The sequence below is a fragment of the Ochotona princeps genome, chromosome 28, assembly GCF_030435755.1.
Source record: "Ochotona princeps isolate mOchPri1 chromosome 28, mOchPri1.hap1, whole genome shotgun sequence".
In the NCBI taxonomy this organism is placed as follows: Eukaryota; Metazoa; Chordata; class Mammalia; order Lagomorpha; family Ochotonidae; genus Ochotona; species Ochotona princeps.
In genome coordinates this window covers 22,490,799-22,516,639 of record NC_080859.1, presented here as the reverse complement: position 1 = coordinate 22,516,639, position 25,841 = coordinate 22,490,799, and the positions used below count along the sequence as shown (strand labels likewise).

The 25,841-nt window shown below is 47.5% G+C and overlaps 1 protein-coding gene across 1 annotated transcript in view; it reads left to right on the top strand.

The window, feature by feature from the left end:
- MAP1B (microtubule associated protein 1B) overlaps positions 1–20,304 on the top strand; it is an 83,510-nt gene extending 63,206 nt beyond the window's left edge. The window contains exons 4-7 of the mRNA XM_004586156.3: positions 845–985; positions 8,443–14,944; positions 18,306–18,544; positions 19,930–20,304. Of these exons, the coding sequence (XP_004586213.2) occupies positions 845–985; positions 8,443–14,944; positions 18,306–18,544; positions 19,930–20,085 (7,038 nt within the window). The 3' untranslated portion in view covers positions 20,086–20,304. The remainder of the gene's footprint in view (positions 1–844; positions 986–8,442; positions 14,945–18,305; positions 18,545–19,929) is intronic.
- The last annotated feature ends 5,537 nt before the right edge of the window (positions 20,305–25,841 follow it).

Genomic DNA, 25,841 nt, shown 5'->3' with positions numbered 1-25,841 from the left:
GTGTTTTGCTAGGAGTATACCAGGGCTTCCTGGGTAAGGGGTTATGGCCAACCATGATGCCTGGCACATACTATGCTCTGAGGAGCATTCATGAGTCAGACTGCGAACAAATACCTTGGAGCTGAAACGGGCATTTCTGCTGAAGGACAGCTGGCTTCCTGCCACCCAGAGTTCACAGAGAGTTCTTTGGTGCAAACTATTTGCAATTCAATGTCAGAGGTTGCTATTGACAGGCAGCCTTTCCTTTCTGTCCAGGGTCAAGCACCTTACTGATCCCACTGCTCGTGGAGCAGCTGTGCTGTCTGTGTGGCTTGCTAGGAGCCATGGGATCCTGGATAAGAGAGGCTGATTTGGGGATCCAGGCTGGGCCCCCCAGGGGAACCTGGGCTGTGTGTGGTGACTTAGTCTGGGAGATCATCCCCCCGCCTCCACCCGTTTCACAGACCACAGTCGGCCAGCAGACACTTCCCAACAGGTGTGGAACAAATGCTGGCCAGCTGTGAGTTCTGCTTTCAAACAGAACAGCAAACTAAGGGGAGAAAGTGCACTATCGCATTGATGTGTCAGTTGTAGCAAAACTGTGAACGTGGCGTTGGTGGGTGAACAGAGGCACTAGGGCTCCGTGCGGCGCCCCCAGCCCTCACTCCCAGGGTGGGATTGCAAGTCTCAGGGAGCAAGCTCCTCTCATGGGTGACTAAGCCTCAGGGCCCCAAAGGCTCAGTGGTCATGTTGGGATGGTGGGATGATGGTGCTACCCAGGGCTCTGGGCCGGTGTGCTGTGGGATGGCAGTGGGATGGTGGTGCTACCCGGAGCTCACAGCCGATGCTCTGTGCTTGATTTCAGGTGCGCTTGCTGATCACTGACGCCGCCCGACACAAGCTGCTCGTGCTGACTGGGCAGTGCTTTGAGAACACCGGAGAGCTTATTCTCCAGTCCGGCTCTTTCTCCTTCCAGAACTTCATAGAGATTTTCACAGATCAAGAGGTGGGTTCCTGTGGGGGAGCATCTGAGCTTCCAGGGATGACCTCATTGTCATAGCTTTGAGGCCACTTTTTGAAAGCACTAGGGGAGATGGAAGAAGGGAGGGCATGTTACAGCTCTTTTGAAATCAGCAAAACCATGGGATTCAAAATACTTTCCGTCCTGTGGCTCTGCGCCAGAAGCATTCAGAGCAGTCGTCTGAAATGGACTGGGGCCACTCTGCATGTACCAAAGCTCTAGATGGACTGGAGGCTGGGGATTGAGGGTAAGTGGAACAGTCAACATTTACAGATGTCAAAAGTAATCAAGAAAACTTGAAATTACAGAGCCCAAAAGAAAACTCTGGTTTCCTGTCTTCTCAAGAAATACTTCAAAAACCTCTAGGGCTTTTGGTGGGATTTAAGTGCCCTACATCTCTTTTCAGAACTTGTACCAATGTTGAGGATCTATTTCTGCTCTGTTAGACTGTTAATACTTGACCACAGGGTTGGAACTTGGGTTTGAGCATCCAGAAGGAGTGAGAGGTCTAGCCAAGGAGACACATAGGGAAACGGGGCAAAAAACTGGAATTGGATCCTTAAGTATTTCCAACGCCTCTTAGTCAAGAATGTAAAATTATTGAAACCAGATTAAACCAGGGATTTTTGATAAAAACCTGATCAAAGATTTTATTAATTTCTGCTTGAGCATTGATCCTAGCTGGAAAAATTTCCAAAATGCTGTCCCTCCCCCCATTTTTGTTTGAAGCTCTTTTATCAGTAGCACTTCCAGAAGCAATTTAGGATCCTCTGCATGGCATGCTGGGATTTACCCAGAGCTGCTGGCCGATTTCTTGCTTTTTTTTTTTTTTTTTTGGTGGGGTGGGGTGTAAGATTTATTTGAAAGGCAGAGCTACAGAGATGGGAGAGAAAGATGGACAGACACATGCACACGTATAGAGGTATGGGAGTGGTCCTTCACCCGCTGGCTAACTCCCCAAATATCAGCAGCAGTTACACTGGGCTAGGCTGAAGCCTGAAATCTGGAACTCCATTGGAGTCTTCCACTTGGGTATTGGGGCCCAGTGACTGGAAGCCATTTTCTGCTGCTTTCTCAGGTGGATTAGCAAGGAGCTAGATCGGAAATGGAGCAGCTGGGACAAGAACTGGTATCCATATGGAATGCTGGCATTGCAGGTAGTGACTTAACCTGCATACCACCCGCACACCACAGTGCCAGCTACTCTATGATTTATTTGAAAGACAGTGTTACGGAGAGAGAGAGGGAGAGAGAGACCTTTCATCTGTTAGTTCATTCGCCCAAATAGTGACAATGGTCAAGGCAGGACCAGGCCAAAACCAGAGCCAGCCCTCCCACCTGGGTGGCAGAGGTCCAAATATTGGCCCATCATCTGCTTCCCCAGGCACATGAGCAGGAAGCCCAGTCAAGAGTGGAGCAGTCACAGCTCTAGCTCTTTCATCTTGGTATCCACTGTACTGACACATAGTAAAGGTGTTAAGCCACAGTGCTCAATTGTATTGACATCCCCAAGCTAGAGCTACAGTTCTTTCTCCTGCCCTGAAATTGGTGTGTATGTGATCACTACAAGGTCAGGTCTGTGTCCCCGAATGAGCATCTGATAGCTCAAAGGTCACATGCCCTATTAGTACCTTTCCTTGGGGAGCTATGAAGGCCTAGAAGTGGCTCTGGGACATGGTGGGCAGTTAGGTGGTCTGCTTTTAACTCAGGCCAGCCCTGAACCCCTGGCTTTGTTTATACACACATAGGTACTTTTCTGCACACCTGTAGAACTTCTACAATCAGTTTCTAGTGATCGCTTTCTACTACTATCATCGGTTTCTCATTTTTGGCCATAAAACCCAAAGAAAATGCATAGTATTTGTCATTGCCAAGATTTTAAATCTGGAGTGATCACAGTTCATCCATCTAGATGAGCAAGAGTGTTAGAAATATTGCTGCCTCAATCATTTTTCAAGACCACAAAGGCAGAGCTGTCACACGATGGATTATGCATGCGCCAGATTTTTCATTGATTGCAGAAGACAAAGAAGCAGCGTAGAGTGTGGCTTGAGTTCCATTCAAGGGCAGATTCCCTAGGTTCTGTAATCACTGCTATTGATCACTGAAGGACACACATCTCCGTTGAGCTTAGGCAGGACTGTGGAGGCCAGAGACTATGTCATTCTCTTCTCTGTGTGTTCCCGTGACCTCCTGCTCTGACACTCGGGACGAAGTGGTGCTCACCAAATGCGGAAAACATTTTCCTTAACATGTTTGGTCCATGGTGATGGAGAGGTGGGAGGAGAGGAAAGGGGGACGATGTCAGATAGCATTCACTCTTCCTCTTGCCCTGACCACAGAAAACCATCAGGGATGCTAATAAAAGGATGCCACAGTTAAAGTGGACTGAAGATTGCTGGACCAGACCAACGGTATCAGTCTTTGGAGCGAGGGCTGCCTATTGTTGTCTTGTAAAATGAGTTCAGGATATAATGACTCAGTGACAGAGGGTCTTTAATTGTAATTTGGGTCCAGCTCTGCCTTTTTGATCAAGTCCTATAAACATACTACGCAACGCCAGAGAAACCAGAGACCCAATTTTGTAAAAACATAAATTTTTTTTTTACAAGAATAGCTAGAAACAAATAGACTGTAAAAAACAGAACTGTGAGCGTGCTTTGAACTTCAGAGTTGTGGAGAATTAATCACCAGAGGTCAATTACAAAACCAGAACTTAGCAAGATAGAGCTGCCATGTGGCTCATCCCTCTCCCAGCCATGGTGAAGTCATCACCTCTCAGCCTCCCTGTTGGAGACTTCCCTCTTATTTGTGTTCTGGTATCTTCAAGGGAAGGAATGAGATCCCTTCCCTCACCCCACCCCAGGGTCTTCCACAGTCCTCAGCACCACTGCCAATCTCTCCCATCCAGAGGACTATTTATCCTCACTCACAGTTATCCATAAACTACGACAAGTTCTTTTAGCTTCCCTGGTCCTTATCCTCCCAGAAAGGGAGATTGAACAGGTTGCAGGCAGAATACAAGAGTTCAGTCTTGGGCACGTGTTCATGCCTTGGTGTTTTTCAGATGGTCAGAGTATGATGAGTCCAGAGCTCAGATAGCTCAGAGTTGAAGGATGTTAGTTTGGAATCCAGAATCATATTTGAGGTATGTTAAGCATGGTAGATGAGAACATCATCAAAGGGAAATGAACCCAGACGAGAAAGGGTCCCGTGTTTAGCATTTAGAGATTGAGCACAAGGAAGGAGGTGTGTTTCCATTTGGTTTCCGTTTCGTTTTGCTTAATGTCATGTCTCAACCTGGACACCATCTTCCAGGACTCATTTTACCAAGTGAGGGTTGGGAGCATCAGTGATTGCCACAGTTTCCATCCAATACAGTCTTCTGTTAAATAAATCAAAAAGTAATTCTTGACTTAATGCACAAGTCAGTGTCAACAGGAAATGCAGGCTTCGAGGAGCAGTGCCTTTTATGTTGTTTTAAAGCTCCTTTTAAGAAGAAAACACAATTATCAATACACAGTTAGGCAGCCAGCTTTGATAGGGGACCATGCGAGTGAGGAGCCTTGATGTTTAAGCTGGTTTAGTGTTATGATAAATCCATTCCAGTGTTAGCTAAAATCCCCAAGTCGTTTGTTTCATGGATGGAGCTGTTAGTCACATGTCCCAATCCTGTACTTTACCCTGCCTGGTTTACTGCACCTTACACTTATCCCTTTAGAATGCCATCCTCTAAGACTTAACTATCATCAGCCAGTGTCAAGAGCTTCTTACAGATATACTAATTCTGCCACCCCATGCTTTGTAAGCCTCTCACTTTTATGTTTTCACCATCTCCATCCAAGTGAACGCTTAACAGGACAGAAATGGGCCTGCCAGCAGCCCAGCAGCCCTCCTTCAGGCTGACACGAAGCATCACTGTTTACATGGTGGTCTTAAAAATCCATTTAATTCTGCTCTCCTTTGCCTCAAAGATTCTGTTGAGCATCTTGCTAAAGCCTAGCGATACCATGTCTATTGTACTTCCGCATCCGCTGGGCCAAGTAACCTAATCAAAGAAGGAAATGTGGTTAGTGGGCTGTGGTTTAGAAATTCAAATATTGTTTCATGAATGTCATCTGCAGTAAAGCCATTTAGTTCCTCTATCTTCCTTCCTCTTCCCAACATGCCTGAACTTAATCAGAGAAGGTAATTAACAAAAAAGATGATCTCCACCCAAAGCCATCTTTCTTCCAGTCATGTCTGTCAGCCATCTCTGTGCGAAGCAGAGCAGCAGTCGGTGTGTGTGATGAGTCCCAGCAGGCCCATGGCACGTCCCAAGGGCCCTGGCCAGGAAGACAGTGAGCGCCGGAAATGGCCTTGTTTGGTGCATTGCATTGAACATGTATGGAGCCTGACTGTGAAAGAGGAGATGTTTCTTCAAGAGTCACGGGAAATGCAGAGTTCAATAAGACAAAGCATAGATTTCAAAATTTTGCAGCAAAGTAAATGTGTCATTTCATTCCAGAGTCTCTATGAAGCTTTCAGGAAACAAAGATAACTAAGATACAAAAAACAGATGTCTCCTGCTATTCAGAAATGTTTCGTGTTTTTACTCTGATGATGGATATTCCCCAGGTCCAAGTCTTAGTTCCAAGTTGTGAGCTTCCTGGCCACTGATGTCATCTCTGCATCCTCCTCACTGGTGTCATCCATTCATTGCAGCAGCACTGACTGGCTGTCACCGTGAGCTGGGCACTCTTAACACAGCTCCTTCCACTGAGGCACTCACTGTCTGTGTGCTCCGAGGCCGCCTTGCTTCCCTCCTTCCACCAGCACTGCTACCCCCTCACCCACACCACACGCTGTGCTCCTCCAGGGGGGTAGATTTTTTTTTCCTCTAGGAAAAGAAACTCATCCATCAGCACAGACTTCTGCTTTGCCTTGAACATTGTGGTTTTCCACTCCCTGCTCCCCCAGCCCCCCGTTGGCGTTTTCCCCTCCATGGCTTCGACTTCCTTAGAACTCTGTGTAATCTTGCTTTTTACTTTAGATCATTTCCTGCATTTTATAGAAACTGATGTACACTGGTAAGAGGATGGACTGAAGGGAGATATTCTTATGTCGTCTCACCTTTGGGCTCTGTGACTTCACACCTCTGATAAAAAAAAAAGCTGGTGATTTGGGAAGGTGTTCTGGTGCAGAGGGTTAAGCTGCTGCTTCTGGTATTTGCATTCTGTAAGTTTTATGTAATCGCCTGGGACTGATTCCTGACCCATATGTGATAGTTTCCTGCTAATGTCAACCCTAAGAGGCAGCAGGTAATGGCTCAAGTTCTTGGGTCCTGCGACACACTAGAGACCGCAATGGATTCTGAGCTTCTGGCTTCAGCCTGGTTCAGCCCTGGCTGTTGGGGCGTTTGGGAGTAACATAATGGCGATCACTCTCACATCTTTCTAAGTAATGTAGATAATAATCTTTTTTAAAATTTTTATTCATTTTGATTGGAAAATAAGATTTACAAGAGAAGGAGAGACAGAAAGAAAGATATTCTGTCTGTTGATTTACTCCCCAAGTGGCTGGAGGTGAGCCCATCGGAAGCCAGCGGCCAGGAGCTTCTTCTGGGCCTCCCACATGGGTGCAAAATACCAAAGCTTTGAGCCATCCTCTTCTGCTTTCCCGGGCCACAAGCAGGGAGCTGGATGGGAAGTGGAACAGCCACTTTGCTGGGGAGGTTAAGGATAATTTACACAATCTGAATTATCTGTACCCTCACTCTCCCCTGACACATACACACACACACACACACACTTTAGAGTGGCCTCTGAATGTTAATGTTCTGACACAGTGGAGACCACTCTGATCCTAGAAGGCTAGATTGCAGAGCTGGTGGGTGGTGATGATTGCATGAGGGGAAACCTTGTATCTTTCCCCTCCCTCACTGCCCCTCCAGGACCTAGAGAACTGTGGGCTGACCCATGGAACTGACTTACCAACCTTGCTGAAACAGCAAGAGGGCTGGGACTCCTTGCATGATTCTGCCTTATAGTTTGCTAAACTAAAACCATCTGGCCTTAATCTGGAGTGAAAAGGCAAGCAGTGTTTTCCTTAAACCACAATCACCGTTTTGATCCCAGTTTGCTTTTCCACATCCCCATACTTGGGAACTACTTAGCAATGTACTCAAAAGCAGCTGAGCTAAATATGGGCTTAGCCACTCATGCCTGCCCATCCGACCATGAGAAGAATGGGAGGGCAGGCCTTCGGGGCCGTGCTGAAGATTACCACTTGGGACAACTGCATCCCATATGGAGGCTCTGGGTTTGGGGCCTGGCTCCGCTCCATATTCCAGCTTCCTGCTAATGTGCACTTTGGGAGGCAGCAGCAGTGGCTCAAATAGTTGGATACCTGCTATCTACATCAGAGATCTGGACTGAGTTCCCAGCTCCTGGCTTGGACCTGGTCCATCCTTGGCCATGTGGGCATTGGGAAAGTAAACCAACGGAAGGGAGATTCCTGTAGGTCCATCTGTCTGTTTGCCTTTTAAATAATTGTTTTCTAATTTCAAAAAAGAAAAGAATGGGTGCAGGAAGCAAGCAGAGTGTCTCATCCTGGACTTTAGCATGAACTGGGGTAGACATCTGGGGAACCTGCTTCCCATATTGGATTGCTAGTAAGAATTTAGTCATGGTTATTTAGTTTTAGAAGTTTTTGCATTTCTGTTTGCAAGGCGAAGAAATAGCAAATGGGGATAAAATCTGACCATTGGCTTATATAATTGGCCAACTAGTTTAATCATCAGACAATAATCATAAAAACATTTGTATTTGCAAACAATCCGCTGGGTAAACCACTCATATTTTAGGTAGTAGGGATTGATACAAAAAATGAGTAACTTTTTGTAGTAATAGTCAATGCCTTCCTGACTCCCATGGGTGGACAGTCCACCAAAAAAGTTTTTGGTGCCTATCAGTTTCTGAAAAGAGATACAAAATATGTTATCTAAATTTCTTTAACGTGTGCATCACTTGCTTACCATTTGCCAAGCTGAGTGGATTAAAAGAAACAGTCTTGTGGCAGTGATTAAATGACTCAGAGCTTTTTCCTGTGCTGGTTCAGTGTCTTTTAAAGGGCATCCTGGCATAATGTGTCTTTGCAAGAGTACCCAGAGTATCTCATGGCCACAGTGAGCCATGCACTGATTGTACAGCTGCCACTGGTCTTCTAACTGGAGCCGTGTTCTGGAGTGGCTGGAGGTCACAGGGAATGGGGCAGAAGGATTTGGGGATGCTGGGGACACAGGCTGCACCCCTTCTGACATGCAGGTATTTTCGGACTCAAAAAGTACTGTTCCGTTGCCAAGCAGCCCTGTGGTCCTGTGTCAGCAACTTTAGGTGGAGATGATGGGATGGTGACAGTTACCTAAACCCCTTCTTCCTTTCTTTTCTTTTGTTAAAATCCAGATTGGGGAGTTACTGAGCACTACCCATCCTGCCAACAAAGCCAGCTTAACCCTGTTCTGTCCCGAAGAAGGGGACTGGAAGAATTCCAATCTTGACAGACATAATCTGCAAGACTTCATCAACATCAAGCTCAACTCAGCTTCTATATTGCCAGAAATGGAAGGACTCTCCGAGTTTACTGAGTATCTCTCAGAATCAGTGGAAGTCCTCTCCCCCTTCGACATCCTGGAGCCTCCCACGTCGGGAGGATTTCTGAAGCTCTCCAAGCCCTGCTGTTACATCTTCCCAGGAGGGAGAGGCGACTCCGCCTTGTTTGCGGTCAACGGATTCAACATGCTCATCAATGGCGGCTCGGAGAGAAAGTCGTGTTTCTGGAAACTCATCCGCCACCTGGACCGAGTGGACTCCATCCTGCTCACACACATTGGCGATGACAACCTGCCGGGCATCAACAGCATGCTGCAGCGGAAGATTGCGGAACTCGAGGAGGAGCAGTCGCAGGGCTCGACCACAAACAGTGACTGGATGAAAAACCTCATCTCCCCTGACTTGGGCGTCGTGTTTCTCAACGTCCCGGAAAATCTGAAAAACCCAGAGCCCAACATCAAGATGAAGAGAAGCCTGGAGGAAGCCTGCTTCACTCTCCAGTACCTAAACAAGCTGTCTATGAAGCCGGAGCCTCTGTTTCGAAGTGTAGGCAACACTATTGATCCTGTCATTCTTTTCCAAAAAATGGGAGTGGGTAAACTTGAAATGTATGTGCTTAACCCAGTCAAGAGCAGCAAAGAAATGCAGTATTTTATGCAGCAGTGGACTGGCACCAGCAAGGACAAGGCTGAACTCATCCTGCCTAACGGTCAGGAAGTAGATATCCCGATTCCCTATTTAACTTCGGTCTCATCGTTGATCGTGTGGCATCCGGCAAACCCTGCTGAGAAAATCATCCGTGTCCTGTTTCCTGGCAACAGCACCCAATACAACATCCTGGAAGGACTGGAAAAACTCAAACATTTAGACTTCCTGAAGCAGCCGCTGGCCACCCAAAAGGATCTGACTGGTCAGGTGCCTGCTCCCGCCGTCAAACAGGTCAAACTGAAGCAGAGAGCCGACAGCAAAGAAAACCTGAAGCCAGCCGCCAAACCGGTGCCCAGCAAACCCGTGCGAAAGGAGTCAAAGGAAGAAGCCCCCGATGTCACCAAAACTAACCAGGTGGAAAAGCCAGCCAAGGTGGAGAGCAAAGAAAAGGCGCCGGTCAAGAAGGACAAGCCTCTCAAAGCAGAGGCAAAACCAGCCGTGGCGGAAAAGGAGGCGCCCAGCAAGGACGAGCAGCCTCCCGTGAAAGCCGACGTGGCGGAAAAGCAAGCCACAGACGTCAAACCTAAGGTCTCCAAAGAGAAGACGGTGAAGAAGGAGGTGAAGGCGAAATCTGACGAGAAGAAAGAGGAGAAGGAGAAAACCAAGAAGGAGGTGGTGAAGAAGGAGGACAAGACCCCCGTCAAGAAAGAGGAGAAACCAAAAAAGGAAGAGGCAAAAAAGGAAATCAAAAAGGAAATCAAGAAGGAAGAGAAGAAAGAACCCAAGAAAGAGGTTAAGAAAGAAACGCCCCTGAAGGAGGCCAAGAAGGAAGTTAAGAAGGAAGAAAAGAAGGAGATGAAAAAGGAAGAGAAAGAACCTAAAAAAGAAATCAAGAAGCTCACTAAAGACACAAAGAAACCATCCACGCCTCTGTCTGACGCGAAAAAACCGGCCGCGTTGAAACCCAAAGTAGCCGCCAAGAAGGAGGAACCGGCCAAGAAGGACACCGTGGCTGCGGGCAAGCCGAAGGAGAAGGGCAAGATCAAAGTGGTGAAGAAGGAAAGCAAGCCCACCGAGGTGGTCGCCGCCACCGCCACGGCAGCCGCCATGGCCGCCGTGGCCGCGGCAGGGACGGCAGCCCCCAGCCCCGGCAAGGAGCTCGAGGCCGAGCGCTCGCTCATGTCATCCCCCGAGGACCTCACCAAGGACTTTGAGGAATTAAAAGCCGAAGAGGTCGACGTGGCCAAGGGCATCAAGCCTCAGCTGGAGCTGATCGAAGACGAAGAGAAACTCAAGGCGACGGAGGCGGGAGAAGCCTACGTCATCCAGAAGGAGACGGAAGTCCTCAAAGGCCCCGCCGAGTCGCCCGACGAGGGCATCACGACCACTGAAGGGGAGGGCGAGTGCGAGCAGACGCCCGAGGAGCTGGAGCCCGTGGAGAAGCAAGGGGTGGAGGACACGGAGAAATACGAAGATGAGGGGGCTGGCTTTGAGGAGTCTTCAGAGGCCGGAGACTACGAAGAGAAGGCCGAGACCGAGGAAGCCGAGGAACCGGAAGAGGATGCTGAGGAGAGCCTGGGCGTGGGAGCCCCCAAGCATGGCGCTGCCGAGGATGAGGAGGTGGCAAAGGCCGAGGCGGATGTACACATCAAGGAGAAGAGGGAGTCGGTGGCCAGTGCCGATGACCGAGCGGAAGAAGACATGGACGAAGCAATTGAAAAAGAAGAGGCCGAACAATCCGAGGAGGAGGGCGATGAGGAGGATAAAGCTGAGGACGCCAGGGAGGAGGACTACGAGCCTGAGAAAGCAGAAGCTGAAGACTACATGATGGCCGTGGTTGACAAGGCCGCCGAGACCGGAGGTGCGGAAGACCAGTATGGTTTCCTCACTGCTTCAGTCAAGCAGCCTGGGGCCCAGTCTCCCAGCAGAGAGCCCGCCTCTTCCATTCATGATGAGACACTGCCTGGAGGCTCCGAGAGCGAGGCCACAGCCTCTGATGAGGACAATCGGGAGGACCAGCCTGAGGAATTCACTGCCACCTCGGGCTACACTCAGTCTACCATTGAGATCTCCAGCGAGCCCACCCCCATGGATGAGATGTCCACTCCTCGCGATGTAATGAGTGATGAGACCAATAACGAAGAAACTGAGTCCCCATCACAGGAGTTTGTAAACATCACCAAATATGAATCTGCCTTGTATTCCCAGGAATATGCCAAGCCTGCTGTGACATCACTCAATGGACTGTCGGATGGGTCAAAAACAGATGCCACTGAAGGCAAGGACTACACCGCCTCAGCCTCCACCATCTCTCCACCCTCCTCCATGGAGGAAGACAAATTCAGCAGATCCGCTCTGCGTGATGCCTACTACTTAGAAGAGAAAGAAGCAAAAGCCAGTGCCAAGCTGGAGGTCAAAGAAACCTTCTCCACAGTTTCTGAGGAAAAACTCAGCCCGCCGAAGAGCCCGTCCCAGAGCCCATCCCCACAGTCTCCCATAGAGAAGACTCCCCTGGGTGAACGTAGCGTCAACTTCTCTCTGACACCCAATGAAATTCAAGTCTCTACGGAGGCGGAAGTAGCCCCGGTGTCTCCTGAGGTACCACAGGAAGTAGTTGAAGAACGCTGTGCTAGTCCTGAGGAGAAGACTCTGGAAGTGGTATCCCCTTCTCAGTCTGTGACTGGCAGTGCAGGCCACACACCTTACTACCAATCTCCCACCGAAGAGAAATCAAGTCACCTCCCTACAGAGGTCATTGAGAAGCCACCGGCTGTCCCCGTGAGATTCGAATTCAGTGATGCCAAAGATGAGAGTGACAGAGCCTCTGTGAGCCCCATGGATGAACCTGTGCCTGACTCTGAGTCTCCCCTTGAGAAGGTGTTGTCACCTCTGCGTAGTCCTCCCCTGCTGGGATCCGAGTCTGCCTATGACAGTTTCCTGAGTGTTGATGACAAGGCTCCAAGCAGAAGTAGTGAAAGTCCATTTGAAGGAAAGGATGGCAAGCAAGAACTCCCAGACCAGATGTCTCCAGTCTCTGACATGACATCCATGAGTCTTTACCCAGATAGAGAGGAAGGGAAGAGCACGGACTTTATACCGATAAAGGAAGATTTTGATCAAGACAAGAAGACTGACGATGTTGAGTCTGCAAGTTCCCAACCAGCACTAGCCTTGGATGAAAGAAAGTTAGGAGATGTTTCTCCAACACAGGTAGATGTCAGTCAGTTTGGGTCTTTTAAAGAAGACACCAAGATGTCCATTTCTGAGGGCACTGTCTCAGACAAGTCAGCCACACCTGTGGACGAGGGTGTAGCAGAAGACACCTACTCGCATATGGAAGGGGTGGCCTCAGTCTCCACGGCCTCTGTGGCTACGAGCTCATTCCCGGAGCCAACCACAGATGATGTGTCTCCTTCTCTGCATGCCGAGGTGGGCTCGCCACACTCCACAGAAGTCGATGATTCCCTTTCGGTGTCCGTTGTGCAAACACCTACCACTTTCCAGGAAACAGAAATGTCTCCATCAAAAGAAGAATGCCCAAGACCAATGTCAATTTCTCCACCAGATTTCTCCCCTAAAACAGCCAAATCCAGGACACCGGTCCAGGATCACAGATCGGAACAGTCTTCAATGTCTATTGAATTTGGCCAAGAATCACCTGAGCATTCCCTTGCTATGGACTTCAGTAGGCAGTCTCCGGATCAGTCTGCAGTGGGAGCAGGTGTGCTCCACATCACAGAAAATGGGCCAACGGAGGTGGACTATAGTCCTTCTGACATGCAGGACTCCAGTTTGTCACATAAGATACCACCCATGGAGGAGCCGTCCTTCACCCAAGATAATGATCTCTCAGAACTCATCTCAGTGTCTCAGGTGGAGGCCTCCCCGTCCACCTCTTCTGCTCATACTCCTTCTCAGATAGCTTCTCCTCTTCAAGAAGATACTCTGTCTGACGTTGCTGCTCCCCGAGATATAGCCTTGTATGCCTCGCTGACCTCTGACAAAGTGCAAAGCCTGGAAGGAGAGAAGCTCTCTCCTAAATCTGATATCTCTCCACTCACTCCGCGGGAGTCCTCTCCTTTATATTCTCCTAGTTTTTCAGATTCTACCTCTGCAGTCAAAGAGAGCATGGCAGCTTGCCCCACTTCTTCCTCCCCACCCACAGGTGCAGGCTCTGCAGAGCCCTATGGTTTCCGTGCCTCAATGTTATTCGATACAATGCAACACCACCTAGCCTTGAGTAGAGATTTGACGACCTCTGGTGTGGAGAAGGACAGTGGAGGGAAGACGCCTGGAGACTTCAGCTATGCCTATCAAACACCTGAGAAAGCAACCAGGTCCCCAGATGAAGAAGATTATGACTATGAGTCTTATGAGAAAACAACCCGGGCGCCAGATATGGACAGCTATTACTATGAGAAGGCAGAGCGAGCCATCAAATCCCCGTGTGATGGTGGCTACTCCTATGAGACCATTGAGAAAACTACCAAGAGCCCTGAGGATGGTGGCTCCGCCTGTGAAATCACTGAGAAGACCACCCGGACACCTGCGGAGGATGGGTACTCATACGAGATGAGTGAGAAGACGACAAGGACCCCTGCAGTGAGTGGCTACAGCTATGAGAAGACTGAGAGATCTCGAAGGCTCCTGGATGACATCAGCAATGGCTATGATGACTCTGACGATGGCAGCCACACACTGGGAGACTCCAGCTACTCGTATGAGACCACTGAGAAAATCTCCAGTTTCCCTGAATCTGAAAGTTACTCCTATGAGACATCTACAAAAACCACACACACCCCTGATACTTCTACATACTGCTACGAGACCTCAGAGAAAATCACCAAAACCCCGCAGGGGTCTACTTACTCCTATGAGACCTCGGACCGATGCTACGCTGCAGAGAAGTCACCCTCAGAAGCCCGCCAGGAGGTCGACCTGTGTCTCGTGTCTTCCTGTGAGTACAAACATCCCAAGACGGAGCTCTCGCCCTCCTTCATTAATCCCAATCCACTCGAGTGGTTTGCCAGTGAGGATCCCACCGACGACACCGAAAAGCCCCTCACCCAATTAGGGGGTGCTCCACCTCCCCCGGGAGGAAAGGTTCAGGGGCGCCAGTGCGATGAGACCCCTCCCACCTCTGTCAGCGAGTCAGCCCCATCTCAGACCGACTCTGATGTGCCTCCAGAGACGGAAGAGTGCCCCTCCATCACAGCAGATGCAAATATCGACTCTGAGGATGAGTCCGAGACCATTCCCACAGACAAAACCGTCACGTACAAGCACATGGATCCCCCTCCGGCCCCCGTGCAAGACCGCAGCCCTTCTCCACGCCACCCTGATGTGTCCATGGTTGACCCTGAGGCCTTGGCCATTGAGCAGAACCTAGGCAAAGCTCTGAAGAAAGACTTGAAGGAGAAGACCAAAACCAAGAAGCCAGGGACGAAGACCAAGTCATCTTCACCAGTCAAGAAGAGCGATGGGAAATCCAAGCCAGCAGCAGCTTCACCAAAACCAGCCACCTTGAAAGAATCCTCAGACAAGGTATCCCGAGTGGCTTCCCCCAAGAAGAAAGAATCTGCGGAGAAAGTGACGAAAACCAGCACCACTCCTGAGGTCAAAGCTGCACGAGGAGATGAGAAAGATAAGGAGACCAAGAATGCCGCCAACGTCTCTGCATCCAAATCAAGCAAGACGGCAACTGCAGGTACGTTGAAGATGCCAGGCCTCCCGAGAGAGGCCACAGCACCGAAAAGCCCCTCTCTCCAGAGCCCTTAGATGATGGTTCTTGAAAAGTTCCTGGCAAGTGCATACTATGAGAAAGAAATACAACTGAGGATGGATTTCAAACTTTTCAATTTCTCTTTTAATTTAGTTTTTTCTCCACAACATTTTTTTTTTTTACATATTCTCATCTTCCCTAACTGCCTTTGCCCTGGGAAGATGGAAGTTGCTTTTCCTGGGCTTGTCTCCTGCTCAGTGTGGCCCTTGGGCTGGAGGGGTTAGCTTGGCACAGGGTCCAGAGTAGCCAGGACTGCTCAGAGGGGGATTTCTGGGTTTGTACCATGCTGTCACATAGAAACCACCACCCTGGTCTAAAGTCATAGTACCAAGGATGTGTGCATCCAGCTGTGCTGTGCTGCAGCTCTGCAGAATTAAGCCGCAGAGACACACCTGGAGTTCCCAAATGCCATGGGAAAGATGAGAGGCTCCGCCATGCTTGCAATGACCAATATAGGCCAAGGTGTAGAATCCCCCCGGCCTTTTTTTTTTTTTTTTTTATAAAAAAGCATTTTATTTAAGCAGTTACCATTACAGGCAGTGTTCTGTTTTGTTAACCAGCGAGTCACATCATTTCTGTTGGTCAGTGAATACTCAGAACTTATTGAAAGGAAAACCCAAGGTTTGTCTGTGGCCACCTTCCCACCCGACAACCCAGCAAGAAGAGGCTCACAACGCCCTTCCAGTTTGAAGTCTGCTGGAGCAAGGCTGACATGCCTGACTCCCGATCATTCCAGGTTTGGTCCTGGTACCCCTGTGTATGTACCAGATTCTCAACAGTGATGAGCTGACTCTCCGGCAGCTCAGCTTCACTCTGTTGCTTTAAAGTTATCTGCAGGGATCCACATGCTGCCTTTCATTGACATGATATGATTCCCCAGGGGGGTTTGGATGACAGTTAACAAGGTCACCAAAAAAATGACCCAAACTCAGTCATTTAAATAACATCTCCTTGATTGATTAGGGAAAAATCTGAGAGATGAACCTTTGGAGTGCTCGAACTCAGTGTGTACTAGGAGCATCAATTTTGGGGTTTACCTCTCATCAAATTTAGTCTTACAAAAAATTAGGTCCACATATGGAGCGAATGGAAAAGCATTGGATATTAACTCTTTGGTCTGAAAAAAAGTGATTTCCACCTTGCTCTGAAAGGAAAATGCAAAATCCATTCAAACAAATAAAGACCAACAGAAATTTGCTACCAAATTTGCCAGAACATACATATCCTAGTCCATGCAGTTGAGCTTTTAGACTCTGATATTTAAACCGATAATTTCAAGGCAAAATAGTGAATGAAGATGAGTAAGTAGTCAAGATCTCTAAAGACATAAGATTGCACATTTTTTTTAAAGATTTATTCTTTTGGCAATCTGAGTTATGGAGGGAGAGAGGGAGAGATCTTCCATGTGCTGATTTAATCCCCACATCATCACAGCATGGAAGCCAGGCTGAAGCCAGGAGTTTCATCTGGGTCTGCCACATGGGGACACCTGGGTGGCACAGGCCATGCTTGGGCCGTCTGCTGCTGCTTTCTCAGGCTGTTAGCAGGGAGCAGGATGAGAAGCGAAGCGATGGGGACCTGAACCAGAGCTCATTGCAGGTGGTCACCTTATCCACTACAACATAATGTCAGTCTACACCTTTAACTTTGAAAACAAGCCAGAGCCAGCTTTTGGCAATTTCCTCATGTGTTTCCATGTGTTGTTGGTGGTGGTGGGTTAGTGCACAGGAAGCAGTGCAGGCCATTACCCGTCAGTATTCTTTAGGAGAGCTTATCATGGGTACTTTGAAAGCTTTGAACTCAGATTCATTAAAATAGCCTGCTCCTTTGTTCCACCTTGGACTAATCTCAGCGTTCCCCTACTTCCTTGAAAAATAAAACTGGACAATTGGTGGAATTCACTAGTTGGTTGTTTGTTTTTAAGATTTGTTTCAAAGGCAGAGTTAGAGAGAGAGGGAGGAGGGAGAGGCAGATCTTCCATCCTCTACTTCACTTCCCCAAATAGCTGCTATAGCTGTGACTGGGCCAAGCCCAAAGCAGGAAATGAGAGCTGCTTCTGGGTCTCCCATATGGGGGGCCCACAAACTTGGGCCATCCCGTGCTGCTTTCCTGGATGTTTCAAGAGGAAGCTGGGTTGGAAATGGAGAAGCTGGAACTTCAGCCAGTCCCTATATGGAATGCTGGCATAGCAAGTAGCCAGTTTAACTTGATATGCCACAAACACTAGCCCTATCCAGAAATCTTTTGGGTTAATCCAAGTCTTTCGTTTTCCCAGGCCTTTCTGATTTAGGCTGGGATTTTGGCTTCAGGATGCCCTTTCTGCATTCTGGAATGTTCTGGTCAGTTAGAGAAAGCTTTGTGTTTCTGAACCTTTCTCTATATCCAGCCCTGTCCAGGGAGAGATGCACTTTCAAGGCACTGTACTGCAGGCAGAAGGCAGTGTTTCACTGGCTTATGCATGGGGCTGAGGTGCCAAGTACCTTGAAAATCATGTGGGACTAAGAACTAAATCACTTACTAGGCCAAATATCAGGGTATTCAGCTGTGGGTAAAATAGCCATTCAATGAGACCCTACAGTGGATTACTGGGGTCATTTAATTAGGGTTTGCCAAATGCACGTAGATGCTTCCTTCTGACTTTTAAAATCCTTCCTGGGATCACTTTTCTTCTTTTTTAAGAGATTTTAAAAAATTTTTGTGAAAGGCAGAGTTGTAGAGAGGGAGGGAGAGATGGACTAAGAGAGCTCTTCCATCTGCTGGTTCCCTCTCTAAATGGCCTGCTGCAGCTGGAGCTAGGCCAGGCAGAAGCCAGCAAGCTTCGCTTTGGGTCTCCCATGTGGGTGGCATTAGCCATCTTCTGCTTCTTTCCCAGTTGTGCAGGTGGAGAGCTGCACTGAACATTGAGCAGCTGGGACTCAAACTGATGTCACGGGAAATGTTGGCATTGCAGGAAGCGGCTTACTCCTCCTGTGCCACAATGCCAGCCTCTAGTTAACTTTTCAAGTTATGCTGTGTTAGAGGTTCTTTTAGGAGGCCTCTTTCTATCCAGTTACATCTTCTTAGATCTGTCATTTCCCCTGTTGAGATGGGAACCAGCCCTGTTTTGTCTTCTCAGATTGTTTGCGCTAAATGCCCGCTGCGGTTGCGAAGGAGATGGAACTGCTGTCAGCCCCTCTGCCTGTCCCAGGGGTTGGGTGGAGGATCTGAGGAGCTGTCCTTGGATGCGTGGATCTCTTCACATGGCTGTGATGTTTGTCTTACCATCTTACCTTTTTATTTATCAAAGGTCCAGGAACCACCAAGACAGCCAAGCCCTCTGCTGTGCCTCCAGGCCTCCCTGTGTACCTGGACCTGTGCTACATCCCCAACCACAGTAATAGTAAGAACGTCGATGTGGAATTTTTCAAGAGAGTGAGGTCATCCTACTACGTGGTGAGTGGGAATGATCCAGCTGCTGAGGAGCCCAGCCGGGCTGTCCTGGATGCCTTGTTGGAAGGGAAGGCTCAGTGGGGCAGCAACATGCAGGTAAGGGCTTCAGGGCCATGTCTGCCCTGCATCTGAGCTGTGTCCAGAGGCAGAAGGAGTGTGGGTCCTCCTGAGTCTGCCACACTTGAAATATCCCAGGGACAAAGTGGGCTTAACATTGCAGAAGATAGCCTATACTGGGATTCTCTGCCACCACCAGTAGCCATGGCCTTGGAGGCAAGCCAGCTGGTTGGCCTACGGCATCATTCATTAATTGCCAAAATGAGTCCAGGATTAATTGCCCGTCACCTCCAAATACCAAGAGTGTTATGTCTGTGTGGATCAAAGTGGTCAGAGTTCCATGTGAAAACTGGCATAGAGTTGTCTTGACACCTCTCTGCTTCCTGCATGAACCAAAGCTTAAAATATTCAACTGTTCCTGTGAAATTCCATAGGAGGAGGAGCATGGCTGAGCAAAGGACACTCGGAGCTCCCACACGCCATATCTGGCCATGAACTGTCTCTTATCAATTCAGTTTTTTTTTTTTAAAGATTTATTCATTTTATTACAGCCAGATATACACAGAGGAGGAGAGGCAGAGAGGAAGATCTTCCGTCTGATGTTTCACTCCCCAAGTGAGCCGCAACGGGCCGGTGCGCGCCGATCCAAAGCCGGGAACCTGGAACCTCTTCCAGGTCTCCCATGCGGGTGCAGTGTCCCAATGCATTGGGCCGTCCTCGACTGCTTTCCCAGGCCACAAGCAGGGAGCTGGATGGGAAGTGGAGCTGCCGGGATTAGAACCGGCGCCCATATGGGATCCCGGGGCTTTCAAGGCAAGGACTTTAGCCGCTAGGCCACGCCGCCGGGCCCGATCAATTCAGTTTTACTTGTTCTGTACAGAATCACTTGCTAAAGTCTATTTGTGTACCATTTCTTAGAACTGCTTGTTGGAATCTTACAACTTAAGATATTAGGCACCTCCACTCCTCCTCCATCTTTAGCCGCATACAGGAGTTCGAGATACAAACCTTTGTCCTCAGGACAAAATGTGAATTGCAGTGATTAGGATTCTGAGGGCTTTGAGCTGTAGTACACACGCAATACCTGTCAGGTGAAATTTATTAGTTGAATGACGGGCAATACAAAAATCACACCTTCACTAAATTACATTTCTTGACGCGGAAGAACTGAAAGTTCAACAGTGACTATAAATGAACGGATTGACAAGTCACTCGTTGCTTTTAGTTTCAGTCCCCAGGAAAGAAAATGGTATTTATGCAGCTTTATTCTGGTTTGTAGAAAATGTGAGTCCAAAAAAAAAAAGCTTTTGAATTTCTTGAAAAAAAGAGAAAATGTTCTTCAGGCTTCTGATGGCTAGCACCTTTCATGCCTTCCTCTTGTTTCTGTGTCTTCACTGAAACAGCTCTTTTCCCTCCCCCTGTAGGTGACACTGATCCCAACTCATGACTCAGAAGTGATGAGGGAGTGGTACCAGGAGACCCACGAGAAGCAGCAAGACCTCAACATCATGGTGTTAGCAAGCAGCAGCACAGTGGTGATGCAAGACGAATCCTTCCCCGCTTGCAAGATTGAACTGTAAAAGCCAAGGCCAGCCACACCACAGGATTTGGAGTTCGCTTCCAGAAATTCTTCACTTTGAAACTACCTTTTCTAAAAAAAAAAAAAAAAAAAAAAAGGTCACTTCATCTAATTAAGTCGCTGAACAAAATTACCTGCCAAATGCCATACTGTGTCATGGTAATGCAAGTCACCAATATTTCTCAGTTTTTGCTGATTGCTAAGGGAAGTAACAATATTCCCGCAATAGGGTTCAAGTTACTGCAAAATTACCTACCCCAGTGCATCTCTGCTGAACAGGTTGGAAACCATGCACTAGCAAACCCAACTGACTTCTGCTAGGTAAAGACATTTAGAAGGAGAGAGTGAGCAAGCAAGAGAGGGAGCGCACAAAGGGAACGCAGAAATGAGGGAGAGGAAGAGACAGAGGGAAGAATGAGAAAGAAAAAGGATGCGAGGGAAGGTGATGTCATGGTAAAGTTCTGGTGAGACAGCCAGCCAGAGCGAGCAGGTGGGGTAGCAGAGGAGGACATCGCCAACGCTTAGGTCTACATTTTCTCAGGCAGAAGGTCTTATGTAATCGATAGAGGTCAAGTTTGCCATTTGTGTCAGTCTGAGTCATCCAAAAGGGTCTTCATTTGCTACGACAAGTTGGTTGGAAAACAAAACAAAAAAGAAAAACGCAACTTGTTAGGAGGGCCTGTGAGAACTTCACGCCTTAATTCAACTCCTTCAGACCTGAAGGTCACGCACTGATGGGATGTAGCGAGTGTAGACTGGACACACAAGTGGTTTGAGCCCCATTCAGAACTCTCTGACCCTTTCAACACACGAGTAGACCAATCTAAGTAAGGCATGCTCCCAGCATTTGTCCACCCCCTAGTCCACTCTGTCAGCTCACCTGCATGCAACAATACCCACGTTCACCCCACTTAACTGAAGCAAATACCAAAGCAGTTGGGAGTACATTCGGTAGATGTTTTGCCTTAGGAAGTGACTTGAATGTACAAAGATACTTGATACACTTATTTTTTCATGGGAGACAGCAAGTTTATAACACATCCATGTAGGATTATAGACACTCCAGGTAAAGGAGCACGTGTTTGCGTGGTGTGTGGTGGTACCAGAAGCTCATCTGATTGGTCCAACAGTTTGATGCTGAGTCATGTGTTTTGAATACCACTTCTGTGCACCTGTGGCCCCTTCAGTCAAACAAGTTGTACCACTAGTAGCTTCTTCACTATTGCACGTTCAAGATTGAAATGGCTTCTCTAATCAGAACTGGGAAAGCAGTGAATCTTATGGGGGGAAGAGCTCTCAGCAAGTGTACAGTATTTGCCTTCCTTTGTCTTACATTGGCTTTTTAAATTTTCCATTCATTTCAACATAATTATGGGAATAAGTGTACAGAAGAATTTTTTTTAGATATGTGAGAACTTTTCATAGATGAACTTTTTAACAAATGTTTCATTTACAGGAAAATGCAAAGAAAATTTTCAAATGATATGGTTTCTTTTTTTTTAGATGTTTCGTAAGACAAAAATTGAATAATGTCTTTTGAAGTTCTGGCAAGATTGAAGTCTGATATTGCAGTAATAATATTTACTAAAAATCCATGAGTACCAGGAATAATGATACCTCCCACCCTTTGGTTCTGATAATGTAAAAACCTGCGTATATGGTATTTGAGAGTGGGGGTAGAATAGCATGGCAAAGCTACTCTTCAAGACATTTACAAATCCATCACTCAGCTGTGACACTCTTTCAATATCTTCAAGCATGAGGGAAAAGAACCAAATGAAAGAACCCTGGCAAATTTTGCTTTGGGATCTTCTTTTCTGAAAAAAAAAAATTAAAAAGGAATAATTTATGGAATACAAATGAACTCCCAAGTCCTATGGTTCATCCTGTAGAATCCAGAGACGATTTCCATCATTGTCATCATTGCACTGTGAACCTGGGAAGCCAGAGCATGGTGAGAACTGCCATCGGGGTTCACGTTGTGGACCTGTGCACCCAGTGTTCCGATGAGGCGGACCTATCAGCATCAACCGTGTCGCGCTGTTGCGTTCCGTTTCCTGCAGACTCTAAGAGCTACGGCGTAGTGAACAATGACCTCATTTTATTTTCTATGTTAGTTATTTATTTCAGAATTAACGTTTTAGTTTAGTTTTGTCTGATGAGTGTATGTTTTGCACTGCTAACAACGATGAGGGTTTAAACAGTACTTCTTCGGCGTCCCTTTGCCGAAGGCCCATGCAGTCTACTTAATGCTGTGAAATACATTTTTCAAATGTTTAATTTTTTTAAAGAAGATTAAGATTCTATTTTTGTTAGGCTTCTCCAGCAATGCAGCTTTTATTTATTCCCCGTTTCTTTCAAGTCCTTTCAAAGAACATATTAAAGGTACAAAAACAAAAATGAACATACGATGGAAAAGTGTCATTGTGATGAGCATGGATCTCATTGAGTATAAACTCATCTACTTCGAACTCGTTTCGTGAGACAACCTGAGACACTCAGAATAATTACCTAACAGCGGTGAGGTTGAATTGGTCCTCATGATGCCTGGGAAGAAAAACACGTCTAGCCTTCTTGCCAAAGCCAGACCTCTGGTTGATTTTTCTTTGATAGAAGATGGAGTTGTGTTCCAATTTCCCAAATGAAATTTATGTAATGTGCATTATTTTGCTTTCAGAAATTCAAATACTTTAGGAAAATATAGCCAGTCTTCAGTTATAATTCCTCTGCCCCTCAATCCTCCCCCCCTTTTTCTTCTGTAATGGGATGTGATGGGGGGAAATATATGTATATAAACTGTCATTAGACAGCTGGCTTGTTTTCCTATGAAATCTGCCTGTACCTTTCTCCATCCATCGTTGTCCGTGATGGCCACAGAGCCTCACGGAGTATATCAGGAAAGCCAATATTTGCATTACAGGTTGCTCCTGCCCTCCTGGGACACCTCTCCTACCTGCGTGACTAACCTAATTTTGCTAGTTCCATAAACTCACAATTTGTTTAGCAACAGCCATCACGATGTACCATGTACATTCATGGTGAGAACTAGAGATTGACCCAGACTCTAGAGCTTTGTTCGCATGGAGTACTTGAGCCGAAGGTGTAGATGGAATGTCCGAGTGGAAGGAATTGCCCGTCTGGGTGAAGGACAGCATTCTGTGGAGATTGCACCCACGATCACGACCCTTTTGGTAGTATTCCTAACCAAAATTCTGCAGAGATGAAATGTTAGCGATGAGCCTCCATTTCCAATTTGAACAATTCTCTCCCCCACCCCCCCCCCCAATGCCTCCTTCTCTAAACCTCAATCCCATGCATGCTTTCTCAGTCTTGTGGTGGGACTGGATACAAGGACTGAATCCCCCTCCCCTAAACACCATTTCCATGGAATTCAAAAAAAGTTTTTCTTTCTTAACATTACATATCATAGTGAATGGTTTCCCCGGTGTATATGAATGTTTTAAGTGTCTCCAATAGCTGATGCAGTTTTAGGAACTTTCTGATACTCCTTTAATAAGATTTAATCATTTGCTAATGGAAGTTCTACCACCTATTTTCCTCTGTTACCAAATTTCAGCTCCCAGGAGCTACAGGTCTGAAATTGCTTTTCTTGCCTCTCTTTCAGTCACCTGTCACAGGAGGTTCCTGCTCAGTCATGATCTTGTAAGTTAGGATAATAACTTTTTTTTGTAATTTTATTTTTGCTCTTCAGAATTTAGGAGAAAAGATCCTGTTTCCATTTGAAAGGAACTGTAAGCTTTTATCTGCACTTGATCTTAGCCAAAAGGCCGAGAAGCGATGTAAGCTTTTATCTTTCAGCCAACTGAACAACACACCAAAAGCAGCCTAGGAATGAGCATTCTTGGAAAGTAATTAGGTTTTTTCACCTGGTATTAAAACTATTTACTATTAAAAGCATACAAAAAAAAATTTTAAAAAGCTGTGACTTTATGAAGTTCACTTAAAAGGCAGCCTCAAAGACTGAAAAGGAAGGGGAAAAAAAAACAACAGTTTCCCTGCCCTCGCGTGGAGCTCCGCGAGGCAGGAGCCACAGAGGAGAGGCTGGAGACCGCGCCCGGCGGAACACCCACGGCGGCGCCGACCCGCTCTCCGCCAGGGTTGCTGCGGGCAGTCCTTCTCGCTCCGGCCCCGGAGAGGCGCGTCTCGAGCCGGGCGCGGAGAAGCCCTCCACACTCCTCTCTCTCGTTCTGAATGGTGTTTGTGTCAGTCCGCAGCTGTGTATGGTATGACGTCTTATAATCCTGCATCACTTCTATCCTATCCAGTCATATCTAATGTAGAAAATTAGTTTCCAGTGAAAGTAATATGTAGTGCTTTTATGATATTTGTGTGCAATATCCCCTCTTCCATTGAGGATATTTGATGTAAAGGAAAAAAAAAAAAAAAACAAAACTCAGTTCCACAATAAAATACAAAAGTGGCAAAAGTTTGCGTGTCTGTCTGCTGTGCTGACTTCGGCTTTTTTTCTTTTGGGGCACATCTGTCCGCAGGGCACAGCCTGAGTCCCAGGGGACTGTATTCTTGGGTTGCTGGCAAACAGCCTATAGGGTCCTGATACTGATTTTTCCAGTGATCAAACTCTTTATCCCTTGTAGCCAGGCCCGAGAGACCAGTAGAGGCTAGGAGAAAAACCAACAAGGGCAAGCCGCAACGCAAATGTCTATTGCCTAAGAAGCAGTTCAGGCAGAATTTCCTGCACCAGCAAATAGCAAGTGAAGAGTCTGATTTTGATCTGAACTCTGCCATGCGCAGCCTGCTACCCGAGTCACTATATCCCTCTGGAGTGCCTTGTTTCCAGGGAAAGTGAGAGCATTGGCCGTGATGGTCAGATTCCACGGGCCCTGCTGGGTGGCCTTGAGATGATGCTTAGTCCCTTAGCGCTTTTTTCCCCCCTCCTGATTGTAGAGTACGCTGTGTCATCCAACATCAGGTGCTGTGGAGCTGGCTCACACCCAGGAGCTGAAAACTGGCCAGGAGGAGTGATCTATAACAAAGCATGCCAAGAAAAGAGCATTTCCCTTCTGTTCTCCCCAGACTTTGACCCTTGAACCTGGCAGTGGGTTATACCTAGATTGGGGGAGGGGGCGGATTTAAAAGTGAGCAAAGCATAATGGCTGAGCTGCTTGGGGGGGAGACAGACCAGCAAAAAGGTGATAGGAGCTCCCACTTGGATGACCCAAGGAAAAGCCCAGAGGTGACCACGTCCAGGATCCCAGCTCTGAGTCCTGGGGTGCATGTGTGGTGGTGGTTGTGGGGTGAAGGGCATTCCCAGGGAACAAATCCCAGGTAGAGGCAGCAGCTCACAACAGCAGCGGGGGGCGGCACATCCTGGGGAGCAGTGATCTCCAAGGGAGGCCCCTTGGAGCCTGTATCAAGGGGGACTAACCCCATCTCAGTTCACCCAGCACTGCCCAGAACAGGGGAGCCCTCGGGGGTTTGGTCACCCTAACTGACCCTTGCCCAGTTTACGACCAACTCCTTGCTGACCTAGACTCAGTGGATGGAGACAAGGCGATCTCTTTCCAGCTGACGTTTTATACATAAATGTTGCAGAAAGCTTTCTTTTTTTCCCGTTTGACCAAATCAATCAAGTCTGTAGAGGTCCTACGATTGTTTCTTCTCTGTGTCTGTCCCTGGATGCTGTCTTGTGCTCTTACAATGTGGTCTTTTCACAAAACCCTGACTCCTGAGTTCTTGGCATCTTGCGATATTCCAGCTCATCGGTTCTCAGGGAGC